Source organism: Phoca vitulina, unplaced genomic scaffold (genome assembly GCF_004348235.1).
Source record: "Phoca vitulina isolate PV1807 unplaced genomic scaffold, GSC_HSeal_1.0 scaffold2, whole genome shotgun sequence".
In the NCBI taxonomy this organism is placed as follows: Eukaryota; Metazoa; Chordata; class Mammalia; order Carnivora; family Phocidae; genus Phoca; species Phoca vitulina.
This window is the reverse complement of record NW_022589705.1, coordinates 89,645,114-89,660,186: the sequence shown is the minus strand read 5'-3', so window position 1 is coordinate 89,660,186 and position 15,073 is coordinate 89,645,114. Positions and strand designations below refer to the sequence as shown.

General features: G+C 45.5%; 1 protein-coding gene across 3 annotated transcripts in view; it reads left to right on the top strand.

The window, feature by feature from the left end:
- The first annotated feature begins 320 nt into the window (after positions 1–320).
- SPEN (spen family transcriptional repressor) overlaps positions 321–15,073 on the top strand; it is a 104,979-nt gene continuing 90,226 nt past the window's right edge. For 2 of the 3 annotated variants that reach the window (XM_032392991.1, XM_032393001.1), the window contains exon 1: positions 10,298–10,706. In XM_032392991.1, coding sequence (XP_032248882.1) covers positions 10,624–10,706 — 83 coding nt within the window. In that variant the 5' untranslated portion in view covers positions 10,298–10,623. Of the gene's footprint in view, positions 940–10,297; positions 10,707–15,073 lie in introns of those variants that run through there. The other variant, XM_032393009.1, reaches the window with a different exon arrangement.

Here is a 15,073-nt window from a genome sequence, read left to right as displayed (position 1 = left end):
AGGGCGGGGGTGAGAAGCCCCGCGTTGGAAGGGCTCAGAGGGCAGAAGGGATTTGGGACTGTGCGCACGACCCTCAGCTGCCGGTCGGGGTCACACGCAGCGCTGAGCCAGCGCGGCTCCGGGACGACGGCGCCCGAGTCCAGAGGCGGAGAACAAAGAGGACGCGCTCGCCTTCGCGGCTGGGGGGCCGCCCGGGCGCCGTCGCCAGCCCCGCCGCCGTCGCCAGCCCCGCCCCCTGCCGGCCGCGGCGGCGCGCGCCCCTCCCCCGCCACCCTGCCCCCTCGGCCCCGCGAAATGGCGGCCGCGCCACAAAATGGCAGCCGCGCCAGGCCAAGAGCGGGCGCAGGCGGAGAAATAAAAGGCGCCGCGGGCCCCTCCCCCCCCCGCCCGGGCCTCCCCGGGGTGGCCGTCCGGGCGACCCTCCTTGAGCACCGGCGCGCCTTCGCGCCCCACGCCGCCGCACCGGCCTCCCCTCGCCGCGTCGGCCGCTTCTCGAGTCCACAAACGAGGCGGCGCCTTTGTGCGTGCGCTGCCTTTGCGCTTCCAAAGGTGCCCCACTGCCGGAGGCTCTCACTTAAGGGGACTAAAACCGAGCGAACTGAGCGCCGCACCACAGACGGGCGACCCCTGCCCGCCCAGGGCGCTTCTCAGGCTGGCGCGGGGAGGGAGCAGCCCTTTCCTAGGCTCTCCACACCCGCAGCTTTAGCTCTTGGCCACCAAAGTGAAGACAGGAAGGGGGAATCAAAGGACAATCCCCCCCAAACGAGGGGAAATTAAGGAAACGGGTTCAGGAGCCCCAGACCAGTACTTCGGTAGCCGCGTAGAATCCCAATGCGGAGCCCACGCTCGAGAGCCAGAGAAGAGCCACGGGCGGCCCACGAGTGCGCGGGCAGCTCCAGAGAGCGGATGTCGGCTTTCACTCCACCACGTAAACCTCCAGTGAGCGTTTTAGGTTTTTCATCGCTCCCCCTGCCCTCTCCCTTCTCCCCGTGGTCAGGGGCCTCGGGGCTAGGCACAGGCAGAGAAAGGAGCGGCTGCTGCAGTCCCCATGCTTTTTCCCCTGGCGTGAGGGTCTCGGTGGTCTCGGGCTTTGCTTTGGCCATGGCGTGATGGATGGACGCGGGGCGGTGACGGTGTGTTTTGGATGTTTCGCTTTCTCTCAAACGCTCGCTTCCCTGCGCTCCCCATCCCCCAGCTTCCCTTGGCCTCCGTCTTTCCAGAAACTTCTCAGGGAAACAGCAAAAAAGCCGCAGGCTCAGCCACCGCCTCCCTTCCGGAGCATGCGCGCCGGATCGGGCGGCAAGTTCGGCGCGCGCGTGTGCAAATGTGAGAGTGGGACGTGCGCGCGCGCCGGACGGGGCGGGGCGGGGCGGGGCGGGGCGGTTCGCTCTCACAATGAAGGGAACAGGTTTTTTTCTCCCCTCCCCCCACGTTCCGTCGTTGCGCCAGCGCGTTGGGGCAACTCCCCTGGCCTTTGGAGGGGGGAGGGGCAGGACCGAAGCGCTCGAATCGTTGCTCCACGCGCCTGCGCCGCAGGTCGTCTCTGCCGACCTCTGTTCTCCGCGCTGCTTGCGGGAGCGTCTTTGATATGAAGTGCGTCTGAGCAACTCGGTTGCGCCCTACTCACTGTTTCCTCAGCTCCCACTCGGGGGAACTGTATCCTCTTGAGGGGTTTCCTCGAGCTTAGCCTTCCCTTTGTGCCAAAGGGATGAGGTCGGGCTGTGTCTGGTTGGCTCCCTTCCACTCCTGCGTGCGCCATGTTTGGTCGGGCTCCTGACTGGATCGGGTCCCCGCAGTGTGGTGGAGCCTTCTCCAAACGGGGGCCCGGGGGAGAGACAGCCCCGGCCGCAGGACCGGGTGGTGGCCGGGGCTGGCTTCCGTCAGGAGCTGCCTGCAGTTCTTGCTCACTAAGCCAAAATAAAGGCGTCCTTTATTTGGAACGCTGCCCCGGGTCGCCGAGGCAAGCCTCTGCTGGGGCTGGCGGGGCTGGCCGCTAGGTTTGCCCTCGGTGTGTGGCTGCGGACAAAGGAAGGGCTTGGGCGTACAGCCTGGTCTCCCTGGGCTGACTTGAGCTTGGAGAGTGGTAACCATAGTAACAGCTTTTACTCTTTCTCAAGGTGCCTTTGGTTTTATTTTCCTTTCCTCTTAGGAGTGTGGGGGAAATTACTGCCAGGGTTGTGGGTTCTTAAAAAAGCCACCCGCCCTCCCCCCAGCTCTTTTAACTTGCCATGTAATCCACTTCCATGCAAGCCCGTTTCTGAAATCCAGCAGGTTAAGGTTAAGTAAGGTTCCCTTGGCAGGGCACGGAGGTCGGCCAGGTCTCCAGTCCGAGCTTTGTTTCCTTGCCCCCTTTCTTTGGAAAGACCTTCGTTCCGCTGGTGGAGTAATAGCCTTCCTATATTCGTTTAGCGTGTCATGTACCTTCAGATCCTTAGAGATACAAGGTTTAAAAGAGGGAGCTTGTTCGCGAACAGGGCACCTTGGGGGCTCCTAAAGGCTGACGTGGCACTTGCAACTTGACATTTTATGGTCTCGAGCCGCATTTTGGCTCTGAAGTTGTTGGGCAGTGCTAACTTGCCCGCAGGTGCGAGTGCACCATTGACCACGCAGAGTCTGAGGTCAGGTCGGGTCAAGGCTCTGGGCGGAGCCACGCAGTGGGTCCTAAGGAAGGGAGATCTTTCTTCCGGGTGGGAATTTTGAGTTGGTGCCAGATTCCTAACAGGAACTCTTAGAATATAAAAGCTGTCTAGAGGCTGTTGAAGCACTAGCAAGCAATAGAATCTCCCCCTGCTAACAAGACTATAATTTGAAGCTTGGAAACGACCAGATCAAGTGTCCCTTGAATTGGCAGAATTTTGGTTAGAGATTCTGTCCTAACAAATTATGGTTAATGAGTGTCTTCAAAGTCAAAATCCCTAAAGTAAGGATAACACCACTAAATAAGGGGAAGAAAATTTTGTTTGTTACATTTTATAATTAAAATTTTTTTAAGTAAACTCTACACCCAGAATGGGGCTTGAACTCACAACTCCAAGATCAAGGGTCGTACGCTCTACCCACTAAGCCAGCCAAGCACGCCGGATTTTTTTTGAAAAGTTGTACATTTATTTGTATGTTTTATAATTTTAAATAGGCATAAAAACAAAGTTCTTATGTGCAGTCCAATAATTAGAATCTCTGGAAACTGATCTTGAGGGGTACGATATATTTAAGTTTGAAAATTGTGAAAGACAACAGTATCCCGGTTTGAAGCCACTTTTTTGAGTGAATTTTTAAGTGAAAGGTTTATGCTTGTGTGTGTGTTTAAATTATCTGCTGTTCTGGGGAAAACACAGAACCCTTTTATCAGTTCATCCCACCATGCCCCTTCACCAGCTAACAGTATTCGGTGAAATCTTTAGTTATGATTCTTGATGGTTCTGTTTTCTTAGAGAAATCATTTTAAGTTAATCTAGCGTCCTCAAAGAGAGTTACCACTGAGGCGTTCTTTTTTTTTTTTCAGCCAAAGTATCTTCCAAATAAAAGTGTAAGCAATGGTTTTCATGACTTCTGTAGTATATGGCCTGAAAAAATCCAATGAGCTCCTCTATCAAAATACTGAAATTTAACTTTTTAAAGCCTTAAAAATAATTCCAGCATTTAATTCAGAAAGGCATCATGTCTTCTGTAGTCTTTAAATAGTGTGGTTTTATTTTAAGCCAAAATGTTTCAAGTGTCTAATTATGGAATATTATATAAAATTAGCAATTATTACCATCCTGAAGATTATTGAGGCAGTGATGCTATTTAATAGTAATAGCTCTTTAAATCACAATAATTGAGTTAAGATGGACACAGTTTTAAAAACGTATTTCAAATGAGTACATAAATAATTTTTTTTTTTTAATTTTCTATTTCAAACTAGAGCCAGGGAGCTTACGACCCTAAGTCTGCTGAAAATTTCAAGACATATGTAGCAAGTTACTAAACGTTTTATTTGGTATTAATGTTTTTGAGATTCCATCAACTACCCTTTGACAGTGTTCTCTGAATTAATCAGTAGCCTTATTTATTTATATTCTGCTTACTTCCTGATGTTTAAAAGTTACCATCTACTATACATGGGGTGTTTTGGTTAATGTATATCACTTCTAGTGAAGAGGTTAAGTTTTTTCTCACATGAGGATTAACAATAGAGGTTTAAAAGGTTGAATGAACTATCTGAATTAACATAGTGAATAACATTTTGTTCACATGGGATCTCTTAACACAAATATGTTGATTTAGTATAGTCCAGCATCAACATTTCAGAGTTGATGCTTTAAACCTTTAAAGTCAGCCTTTAAAGTAACCCAGATGTTGACTTCCAAAAGTCATTTTATTATAACCTTTTCTAATTATAAAAGCAATATATGTTAACCAAAGAAAATATAGATGGAAATTTTTTAGAAAATATAGATGAATATAAACTTTATAAAAATTTTAAATTTCAGGGGAGGTGGGTAGGGGGACAGGTGATGAGCACTCAGTAATGTATAGAATTGTTTTTTTTTTTTTTTTTTAAAGATTTTATTTATTTATTTGACAGAGAGAGAGAGCGAGAGCAGGAACACAAGCAGGGGGAGTGGGAGAGGGAGAAGCAGGCTTCCCGCCGAACAGGGAGCCCGATGTGGGACTCGATCCCAGGACCCTGGGATCATGACCTGAGCCGAAGGCAGACGCTTAATGACTGAGCCACCCAGGCGCCCGTAGAATTGTTAAATCACTATGTTGTACACCTGAAACACTGTATGTTAACTTTACTAGAATTAAAATTTAAGAAAGAATTAAATTCTACCACAGGCACAGCTGTGATTAAGGTTTGCAAATAGTCCATTTTTTTCCAATGCCATAAACATTAATAAATTCATAATTCTGAATATTAGGTACATTAGCAGTATTTCCTCAGAGGGGAAAAAAAATTAAGCAACTTTCCAAGAAAATGGTAGAAACATAAGAATTGATTAAAAAAAAAAGTTACCAGCCATTACATTCATTTCTGGAATACTAAAAACAAGGTGGGATAAATTATTTAGCTTAGAGGGTTGAATAGTAAAATAGATTACGAAACGTTAGCTTGCTGAAAGTATGATTTAGAGGGCTAGCTGGCTAATGTTCAATTGATTGAAGTTCTAATAATTTATGTATATAATTCCACCAGACTGTGCCTTCTATATCAAAATAAATCTGTTAATGGACTGGTCTTTCACCAGTTGACCCTCAGAACTAACAATATGTCAGACACTCTGAGAATAATATAGCAGTGTTGTCTGTTTTATTTTCTACTGTTTTGAAAAAAACTGATTCTAATAATAGAAGGAATTTGTATTGTTGAGTTGTCAAGTAGGCTTTGATCATTTTAGAGCTAGTTAATGTATTTTTATATGATGCCTTTAGGAACAAGTGCTTATATTTTAAGTATATGTTTTGTCATGAAATAGTTTAATAGCTTGGGACTAGATTTGTAACCAAATTCTTGTTAAATATCTGGTAACGATTCTGTCCTCCTGTTTAAATGTTGATATTCATTTATCTGCTCTATTGGCTAGGTTAGCATTCAAAGCCCCAGTTTGAGGCTCAAATGCTTTCCCCAACTGGGCTTCCATTACGCATGACTGAACTCTTTGAGCACATCTAGCATGCTAAATACAGGAGCCTCACAGTGTGAAAATAAGAGCTGATTAAAAACACATCTATTTGAATTCTCCTTTGCAAATGGCTCTGCTTTTAATGTTACCTTTCTGAATTATCATTAATACTCAAATGAGGAAATTCACTTCACCATCCATTTATTATAGAAGAAAGGAGAGATCTCACCCTACTTTTGATTTTTTTCAATGAGCATCCATTATTAATTGTTAAAATAAATTTAAAAATCAGAATAACAGTGTGGGTTGCCTTGCTATTGAAAACATACAAAGATAAATGCTGATGAAGAAATTCTGCCTTTGTAAATATTTGTACCAAAGACAGAAATAGAGAAAAGCTTTCCCAGTGTTTTCTGATACATTGCCAATAAAAATGAAAGGCATTGAAAAAATCAAACACTTGATTTGGGGCTCTGCAAAGGGCATGTACTTATCAGTTTAGCTGTTATTAAGAGCTTTGCAATAGAAAAAGCAAAAACCGACAAGGAACTGCATACTTAATATGCAATCACTGCATTTTGATTTGACTATAGGACCTATGTAGGCTGTATAACCCTGAAAATTGATAATGATATGTTCTAAATTTCAGCTGATGCTTACTTTTGATATTAATATGAAATTAGTGGTCAACTTAATAGTATTCGTGATATTTTTACGGTGTGTTACTTCCAAATCCTTTTACATATATTATCTTCTTTGATACTTCTGGAAACCTTTTTTGGTAGAGAAAACAGATATTTCGTTTTGTAGATAAGGATATTGAGACTTTGAGGATTTAATTGATTTGCTAAGTCATATAGCTAGTGACAAAATTGGAACTGGAATTTTAAACTCTAAACCCAGTAACCCAGGGATACTTCCATTATACATAATGTCTGTCGTTCATATCATCAGTTTGTTTTTGTTTTTGTTTTAGTATAACACAAAAGTTCATGCCAAGTAGTGTTTTTTTAATGCTGAAAGAATCAGTAAGGAACATGGACAGTACTTTTAACCTGCAACTATTAAGTTTAATAAAGATGGATAGGATTCCTACCTGAATTGCTCATTTGAACCCAGCATCTATATGTGAGCTATTTTTCCTTTAAACCAATCTGTTCAATTGAAGTTAGTGTCATATTTTTTTCTTTTGGCATCATAGGAATACATTAAGAATTTGAACAGATAATTGAAATTTGTTTTACTCATTATATCTATTTAGGCTGATGTCTGTTGACATTTTATAAACTGAGAATTCTCTTGAGAAATATATATCAGATTCTTAAAAACCTAAGAAACTAAAATAAACACTTTGGTTGCTATTCTTGGTGTCAAACAGGTAGTTTGACAACACTTGAAGAGAATCTGAGTATAAGGTGCTATCAAATGATGTTTGATGGGATTTTGCTAGCCTTTATATTGTGAGACTGTTTCTCACTTGTTTGGTAAATCTCTGGCAAGATGAGAAATGATATTCTTAATTTGACATTTGCTCCTAATCTTTTTGACATTGTGATCTCTTTGGTCTCTGGGAGAACTTTAACTCAACTTTGCTTAATAATTTTGTGTGTTGGTAATCTTCCACCAGGTTTCTCCTCCACTACTTCCCAAAGGTGGGGGACTTGAAGGCATTTGTAAAGTATGTGTAAATAACTTTGCCCATTTCAAATTAATTTCCAAAAATTAAGTAGTCTGCTTTTTGCATGGAAAAACAGCACTGATATAACAAGACCTTTAGGCTAACCTAAGAGAACTAGTTCAAAAAAATTTTAGTTGGTAAGCAAGTTGCTTTAACTTTTACTTAATGTCCCCTCATTCTTGTGCCATGGAGAAAGTATTAGAAAAAATACCTTAATTGCTTCTTATTTTGTTCTGGTTTATCCTTTTATTCTGTGGGAGTCCTAGATGGATACAAAATACCATATTCAATAATTACTCTAACTAGTCTTTCTTCTAATGATTTTGCTTCTAAAGGGTCCCCCCTCCTTTTTTTTTTTCAGCCCTTGAATTTTTCCTCAGCATGATTTTAACTGAAGTCTGCATGCAAGGTGAGATATGCCCTTTACTTCTATAATTGCAAGACGCTATTTTGTGAATCGTCAGTTGCCCCTCTTAATAATGCAATTGAACTGAATCTCTTCTGTTCTTCATGGTGACACTTTGGTCTTTCCCAAGAAGTTTCAGCTAATTCAGAGCCTATCAAGTTTTAAACGGGTAATTTACATCCTATTTTAAAATGCGTTTCAAATTGTGGTTGCTTGTATTGAATTCATGCTTCATGGAAAAATGCATGTCAGTTCAACGTTAACTGCAGCCGTATATGCAGAACTATATAGTTCATGAGTTTAGGTTAATAGTGTGCTGGCTTGACACTCCTTAAGTGATAGTTGTGACAAAGAAATGGCCAAATGTAAATGGCTAATCCTACATCTGAATGTGGTTTGATTTGCTTTTACTGAGGAATCCATTCCATAATATTTTCAAGAACACAAATTTCCATTTCATTTAATGACTGATTTGCATGAAGACAAGGTCAGCCTCTGGGGGTGGGGCACTAAATACCTTACCTAAATTATCAATGAGTGCCACTATTGTAGTGGGGCTTTTCTGTTTCTAGCTTTTCTCTACCTCCTCTTTCTGTTTCTGACTCTTACTGAAGTTAAACAAATCAGTTAAATTACCTGGCTCAGAATCTAGAAGTTTTAGAAATAATTTGTCAAAATTCCAACAATCATTTCAAAGGGAGGGTGAGGTTAGCCCCTCAGCAAGCGCATCTTCTACTGTAATTGTTGCAACTGTGTAAGGCTGGGGCTTGCTTAGCCTCCTCAATGTCCTGAGGAGGGAAGACAGATTATCTCAACTGATCAAATTTATTAAGTATAGTATGGACTATTTTTCTTTTTTTTTTTTTTTAAGATTTTATTTATTTATTTGACATAGCGAGAGAGAGCACAAGCAGGAGGAGCAGCAGAAGGAGAAGCAGGCTCCCTGCTGAGCAAGGAGCCGGATGCGGGACTCCATGGGATCATGACCTCAGCCGAAGGCAAATGCTTAACTGACTGAGCTACCCAGGCATCCCTGGACTATTTTTCTTTTTAATATTTTATTTATGGGATAGAGCACGAGCCAGGGGACAGAGGGAGAGGGAGAAGCAGGCTCCCCACTGAATAGGGAGCCAGATGCGGGGCTGGACCCTGGGATCATGACCTGAGCTGAAGGCAGACGCTTAACCGACTGAGCCACCCAGGCACCGCTATAGTATGGACTATTAGGCCAAATATAAAAAAAGTTGATGGGACTCTCAGTCGGACACAATCATTAAGAAGCTTATGTTAGATTATATGGTAAACAACAAAAAAACTACTGGGAGCATTACTGTCTGTGGAACAAAAGAAACTGCGGGGGTGCCTGGGTGGCTCAGTCGTTAAGCGTCTGCCTTCAGCTCGGGTCATGATCCCGGGGTCCTGGGATCGAGCCCCACATCGGGCTCCATGCTCCGCGGGAAGCCTGCTTCTCCCTCTCTCACTCCCACTGCTTGTGTTCCCTCTCTCACTGTGTCTGTCTCTGTCAAATAAATAAAATAAAAAAAAAAAAAGAAACTATGCACAGGTGACTCCAGGTATTAGTGCCATTGATTATGGTGACCATATTTTCCAATCCCAAATAGCATAGTTAGGTGATGAATTGGCTGTATTTAAGGATAGTGAATGAGACCAAATATTTAAAATCTGGTGTGTACTTGAAGTACCGCACCTTTGGTATTTTATTTCTGTAGATAAAAAATGGAAAAGAAAATTGAGTTGCCGACTGTTCTAAACGATTCCGTTTTTCTGGACTCAATACAGTTTGTCTTAATTTTGTGGGTTTTCTCCGGGGTTCTGTAAACTGGCCTTTATATAAAAGTTCAGCTGTGGTCTTTAGGCCTGGAAAGGCCAGAGGTCTGATCCGTTCCTATGCTTAAATATTAAATTACAGTAAGTCCTTTATATAAATCCTTTTTACAATATTAGACATGTAGCCGTCTCATTTCAGTTCTATTCCTGGTATACCGTAACGATCAGCTAGGATATCTTGCAGTTTTGTAAGATCCTGTATAAAATAGTTGCTTAACGTTACAAGCTAATTATTCTTGAGAGGGATGGGTTTCTGAACCCGTCATTGCTTCGCTGGGCAGTGAGAAGGGCGGCCTTGTTCTGACACTTTCCCAAGCAGGCGGGGATCCAAGTGCCCGGAAACGGCCAGCTCCTGGCCTAAGGGTGAGTAGGGGCAGGAGTCCTAGGAGAGGCACTGGCAGCCGCTTTGACACGCAGCCCTATCAAAACCAACCCCCTTTCTCTCTTTTCTTCCCCCAGGCCGGCGCCTGGAGGGGCTGGAGATCGTCCCCGTCTTTGCAAGCTCAGCGCCCCAGGTCTGACTAAGCGCCCACCCCGCGACCGGCTCCCTGCGCGACTGCGCGCCTGCGCATCAGGATCGGGCGCGCGAGCGTTCCTTTCAGGCCCAGCGTTCCTCCCTCCCCCGCGCGCCTGCGCGCCGGCTGGGAGGAACTCGGCGTCTCGGCCTCGGCGGGCGGGCGGACGCGCGCGTGCCCGCGGCGAGGGAGGCGGGGCGCGCGCGCCGGTGGGAAGCGTCCGGCTGCCACAGCGCCAGCTCCGTCGTAGTCGCTGCCGCCCGGGTCCCGCTCGCCCCTCCTCCCCGCTCCCCCGCCCGCCGCCGCCCGGGCGCATGCGCTGCCGGAGCGCGAGGGTCGGCTTCGGGTGTGTGGTGGCGGCAGAGCGGAGCTGCGAGGCCCGAGAGTCAGAACCTGGGGGAGAGGGATGGTCTCTGCACGGGGGGGAGCCGGAGGAGCCGCCGCCGCTGCCGACGCCACCGCCGCAGCCGCCGCCGCCGCCGCCTCGGCGCCCGCCTCCCGGCGCTGACGGGCTCGTACGAAGCCGGCGAGGGAGAACCCGCACCAGCGGTCGCCGGCACACCGCCCAGCATGGTCCGGGAAACCAGGCACCTCTGGGTGGGCAACTTACCGGAGAATGTGCGGGAAGAGAAGATCATCGAGCATTTCAAACGGTGAGTGACACGCGGCCCGGGGCCGCGCTCTCTCCTCGGGCGCTGCTGCCCGCCCGGCCCGTTGCCGGCCCCTCCCCGTGCGCGGAACTGCTGAGGGGACCCGGGCCAGACCCACGGACGGGAGCGGGGGGCGCGCGGCTGTCTGGCCGCCACTCGGCCCGCGTCGCGGCGTTGGGCCTCGGCGGAACGGCCCGGCTGCCGCCCTCTCCCGCCCCAGCGAGGAGGAGGTTATCGCCCGGCCTCCGCGGAGCCGGCGCCGGGAGGGTGTCCGCAGGCCGGCCAGGCAGGAGTGGGGTCGCGTCCTTGCGCGCCGCTGCCCCGGACCCCCATCCCGGCACGGCCAACTCCGGAGTCCCGCCGCAACTCCTCGCCCTGCCGACGCTTTGGAAATGTCTAACCGAGGGAGGGGTTTGTGCGACAGGAGAGGTTTTACCCAGACACAAGTCTCGGTAGGTGGTGTAGGAGCAGCTCCGAACTGGGGAGACAACTGCGAGGTTCTAGGCACCTCTCACGAACGGCTTACAGACCTAGAAACTACAGGGAAATGGCAAGCTCACATTTTCTCTCTCTTTAAATTACTATTTTTTTTTCGGGGTTGGCTAGCGAGTATGGTGTCTGTAAATAAGTTGGTGCGCCTGTTTCGGCTCTTTCGCCTTCCTGGCCGCCTTCAGCCCTCTGGGGTCCTTGGGTGAGGAGGGTGGTGAGGACCGAGGGCTTTCAGTGGAAGACCCACCGCAGGTAGGACGGTGCCCAGCTGGCGTCGGAGCCCGAGAGCCCCGGGATCTCTACCTCCGCGGCCGCGCCGGCTTAGCACTGAGGGGCCGCCTTTGAAAGAACGGTGATTCCCTCCCGCCCAGAGTTCTTTAATCGGTCGTTAGAAGAATGCAAATCTTTTAAGAGCAGGAGATAATAGCTTTTTAAAACTTCCCAGAATATTTTTTGTCAGTGAAATGTGGGGATCACTGTTGTTTTTGATACATCTTATACAGTAGCATTTAAGCGCTTGCTTTCTTTGTGGAACGTATGTGTGCCGTAACGGATAGGGTCCTCGGTATAAAATACTGAAAGTGACGATTTGCTGAAGATGGGTGCAAATTGTGAAGGACTGTAGCAAATCTGTGATCGTCCTTGAAAATTACTGTTTCTTCCGATATTCAAGACTCTGAAAGACTTTAAGTTTGGTTTACTAATTCCTCTTACTATCTAGTGAGTGAAGGAAATTATGGAGCGCCCTTATTAGTGAGTCACCATGGGAAAAATAGATTGCGTCGCTTGCTCCTGAGCAGCTTGGATAGGGAAATGGAAGCAGAGGCAGCAGAGCTCCACTCTGTCTTTTAAATGGAGGATCATTGATTCTGTTGGTGGTTGCTGTTACTGGGGTATTAAATCTTCGCTGCTGGAGCGCGCGTTTGCGCGTGTCCGCGTGTGAAAAGGAGCCGGCAATAGTGAGGCCATTCATAACCTGCTAAAGCTGTCCTCGGCAGGGCTGGGGGAGGCGCGCTTCCAGGGACTCTCCCGGTGTTTACTACGTTGTGCTGAGAAACCAGGCTAGGGCAGGCAGGGAGCAAAAACTCGCCTCTATCCCCGGTGATAAAGGAGAGCGAGACCCTGGAGCTCAGTTGGGAAGCAGATGGGAACTTTCTCTCCCTGGCGCTGCTCCACCCTTTACCTCCACCCACAGCCCCAGTATCTTCAGTGCTTTGGTGGGAAAGTCACTTAGGTGCAGATTATTGGAGTGGAAAAGCCACTTAAGTGTGCTCACTTTTAACTCCTTGTGGACTTTCTCTGTAGGTCTCTGCCTGGGAAATTCGTCTGTACCGACGTGCAAACACGTGCATTGCAGCATTCGCTTTTCCCCTCAGTGTTCTGTGGCCAGACGTGTCATTTCGCATTATGCACATTCCAGAGACACTGCATGCCTCTTGCAGGGAGTTTGACTCCTCTAAAGATGAGGGGTGAGGGAAAGGAAAGAGGAGATAGTCCAAGGGAGTTTTCGGAGGTTTTTAAGTGGATGATGCTGCCGTCCGGCTTGTGTGAATGACTTTCTAAAATGGCGGCCAGGACCCACTTTATGTGGGAATCAGCAGAGCAGATCTCAGAATGCACAGAGGGAGGAGGGGGCGGAGGATGCGAGCTGCCTTCGAAAGCGGAGGTCTGGAGGAACGTTACTGTATTAAAGAGGGCTTAGCGGGCACATTGCTCACGACTGCGTTTAAAGGGGTATTTCACCTATTGCAGAGCACAAGCAGATGCTACTGATTAAAGCAGATTATCTGAAAACTAAGCAGACCGCGTGTCCATGAAACTCCTTTCTTTTGATTTTTAAAAAATTTTAAACAGGCGTCCTTAGCCCTTTGAAAAGGCAGTGCATTCTTACGGGTTTAAAGAGTGTAAAGGGTTTACAGAGAAAAATCTCCCCTTCACCCCTGACCTCGGGATTCCCAGTTCCCATCCCCCACTTCCCACCCGATCCCTGGGACAGGTAATCTCTATTTATGGTTTCTTGTTTATTCTTAAATATGTATAAGAAATGTTTTCGCTTTTCCAGCTGTGGAGCTAAATGGACCCTGTTTGGAGGAATTCAAAGCCTTTTATCCCTACTGTAGAAAATGTTTTGTAAAATGTGTGATTGCTATGGGGAGGAAAATGAAATTTGAGTAATTTAAGTGAAAGGGATCAAAAGGTAGTTGTACCAGACTGATAGTTCTGCAAGAAAATGTAGATATTCACTTCTAGTGTTTTCTAGAAATCAAAATGAGAGAAACTCTCTAATACCTTTTACCAGCTCTTACCCTTTTCCCTAGCTAATTACAACATTAAGTAATAACTGTTTTACAGGATTAAGAGGTGTATATTGGGAATACATTACATAAAACGTTTTCAAAATGATTATTCTTGTAACATGATTAGGCTTTTGTAAGTGTTTGGGTTTTTTTTTGTTTTGTTTTGTTTTTTTTAAAGATTAAACCAGACCGTTTTGGGAGCAGGGCAGCTTAGAGGGCACTTTTGTGTGTGTTTGGGGGGAGGGGTCAGAACCAAATCTTTTTTGTATTATTTACATTTTGAGCAGTGATTTTGGTGGAAAATAGATTGAGGGAAGGATGTTGCTTTGGCTTTTTTCCCTCCGTACCAAAGAAAGACCCAATCTTTAAAATGTAATCAGAGCATTTTCAAAATTTGGCTTTACCTTCTTGCAATAAGAATACATTTGTTGTGTTCGTTGTCTTTACAGCTTTTAATATGCTGGTTGAAAAAAATTAAATGAGGACTATTTCTGAATCACATTTTAGTTAACAAAGATCTATTGCAGGGACAATTTGCACAATAGAGAAAGTCCTTTCCTTTGTATGTTAGCTGGGTTGAAGGGGGAAGGGAGGAGTTACACAACAATTGGTTGCTGTCTTTTAGTTGTAAGAGAGAGAGGTGTGTGCAAAGATGATTCCCTGAATTAGAATCGAACGAATAGAGCCCTTTAAAGAATATAAAATTCTCTATCTTATTTGCCCATTTTAAGTAAATCACATATTCAGGTTCTTCCCATCCATCCCCAGTTTGAGAGAAAACGTAAAAGATTGTGCAGAGGTAGAGCAAGGTAGCTTATGTAAAAATTTTGTCAAAGAATGAGGCCCATTTAAAAATGTATTTTGGCTTTGCTAATTTTAAATGTCTTATTACAATGGTTTCCTGAGTTAAAATAGCTGGAATACATGTTACATGTTACATGTATTTGGATATCTTTACTTTGGGGACACAGTAAAAATATAGTGGAAGAATTTCCTTGTCTTGAGTATTCTATAACTAGAGGTATTTTTAGACTTCAAACAAATTTGACTCACCCTAGCCTTACATCATTGCTACATCGTTTCTTTTTTAGAGCCCGGCCAGTTTCTATGTAGAAACAGCTCTGGTTTTGAATGTTATAATTTCGATATTTATTTTTCTGATGGGCTTTTGTACATTTTAAAAATAAAATTCAGTTATCTTGAGAAATAGCATTAAAAATTAATACAGAATGCGTGAAATGTATTTAATTTCCTAAGGAGGATGCCTCTGGCAGATTGGAGGAAAACAGGGCTCGGTGCCAGGAAGAATGGTGGTGTTTGACTTGTGGAGGGCACCGTTTTCCAACTATCGTGTAGATTCTTGATTGCTCAGGCATTGTATTGTTTGGTATGCTTATGAAGAGATTTCAGGCTTGATTTATGAGACACTTCTAATCCTGTGAGCGCTCATGCTTGGGGAAGATTTATATAGAAGTTATAAAGATAGTGGTAATGTGTAAGTTTTTCCAAATAGTCTTCTAAGTCTCACTTTCTCCTTACTTTGAAAAAAAAAATTTTTTTTTTTTTTAAAGATTTTATTTATTT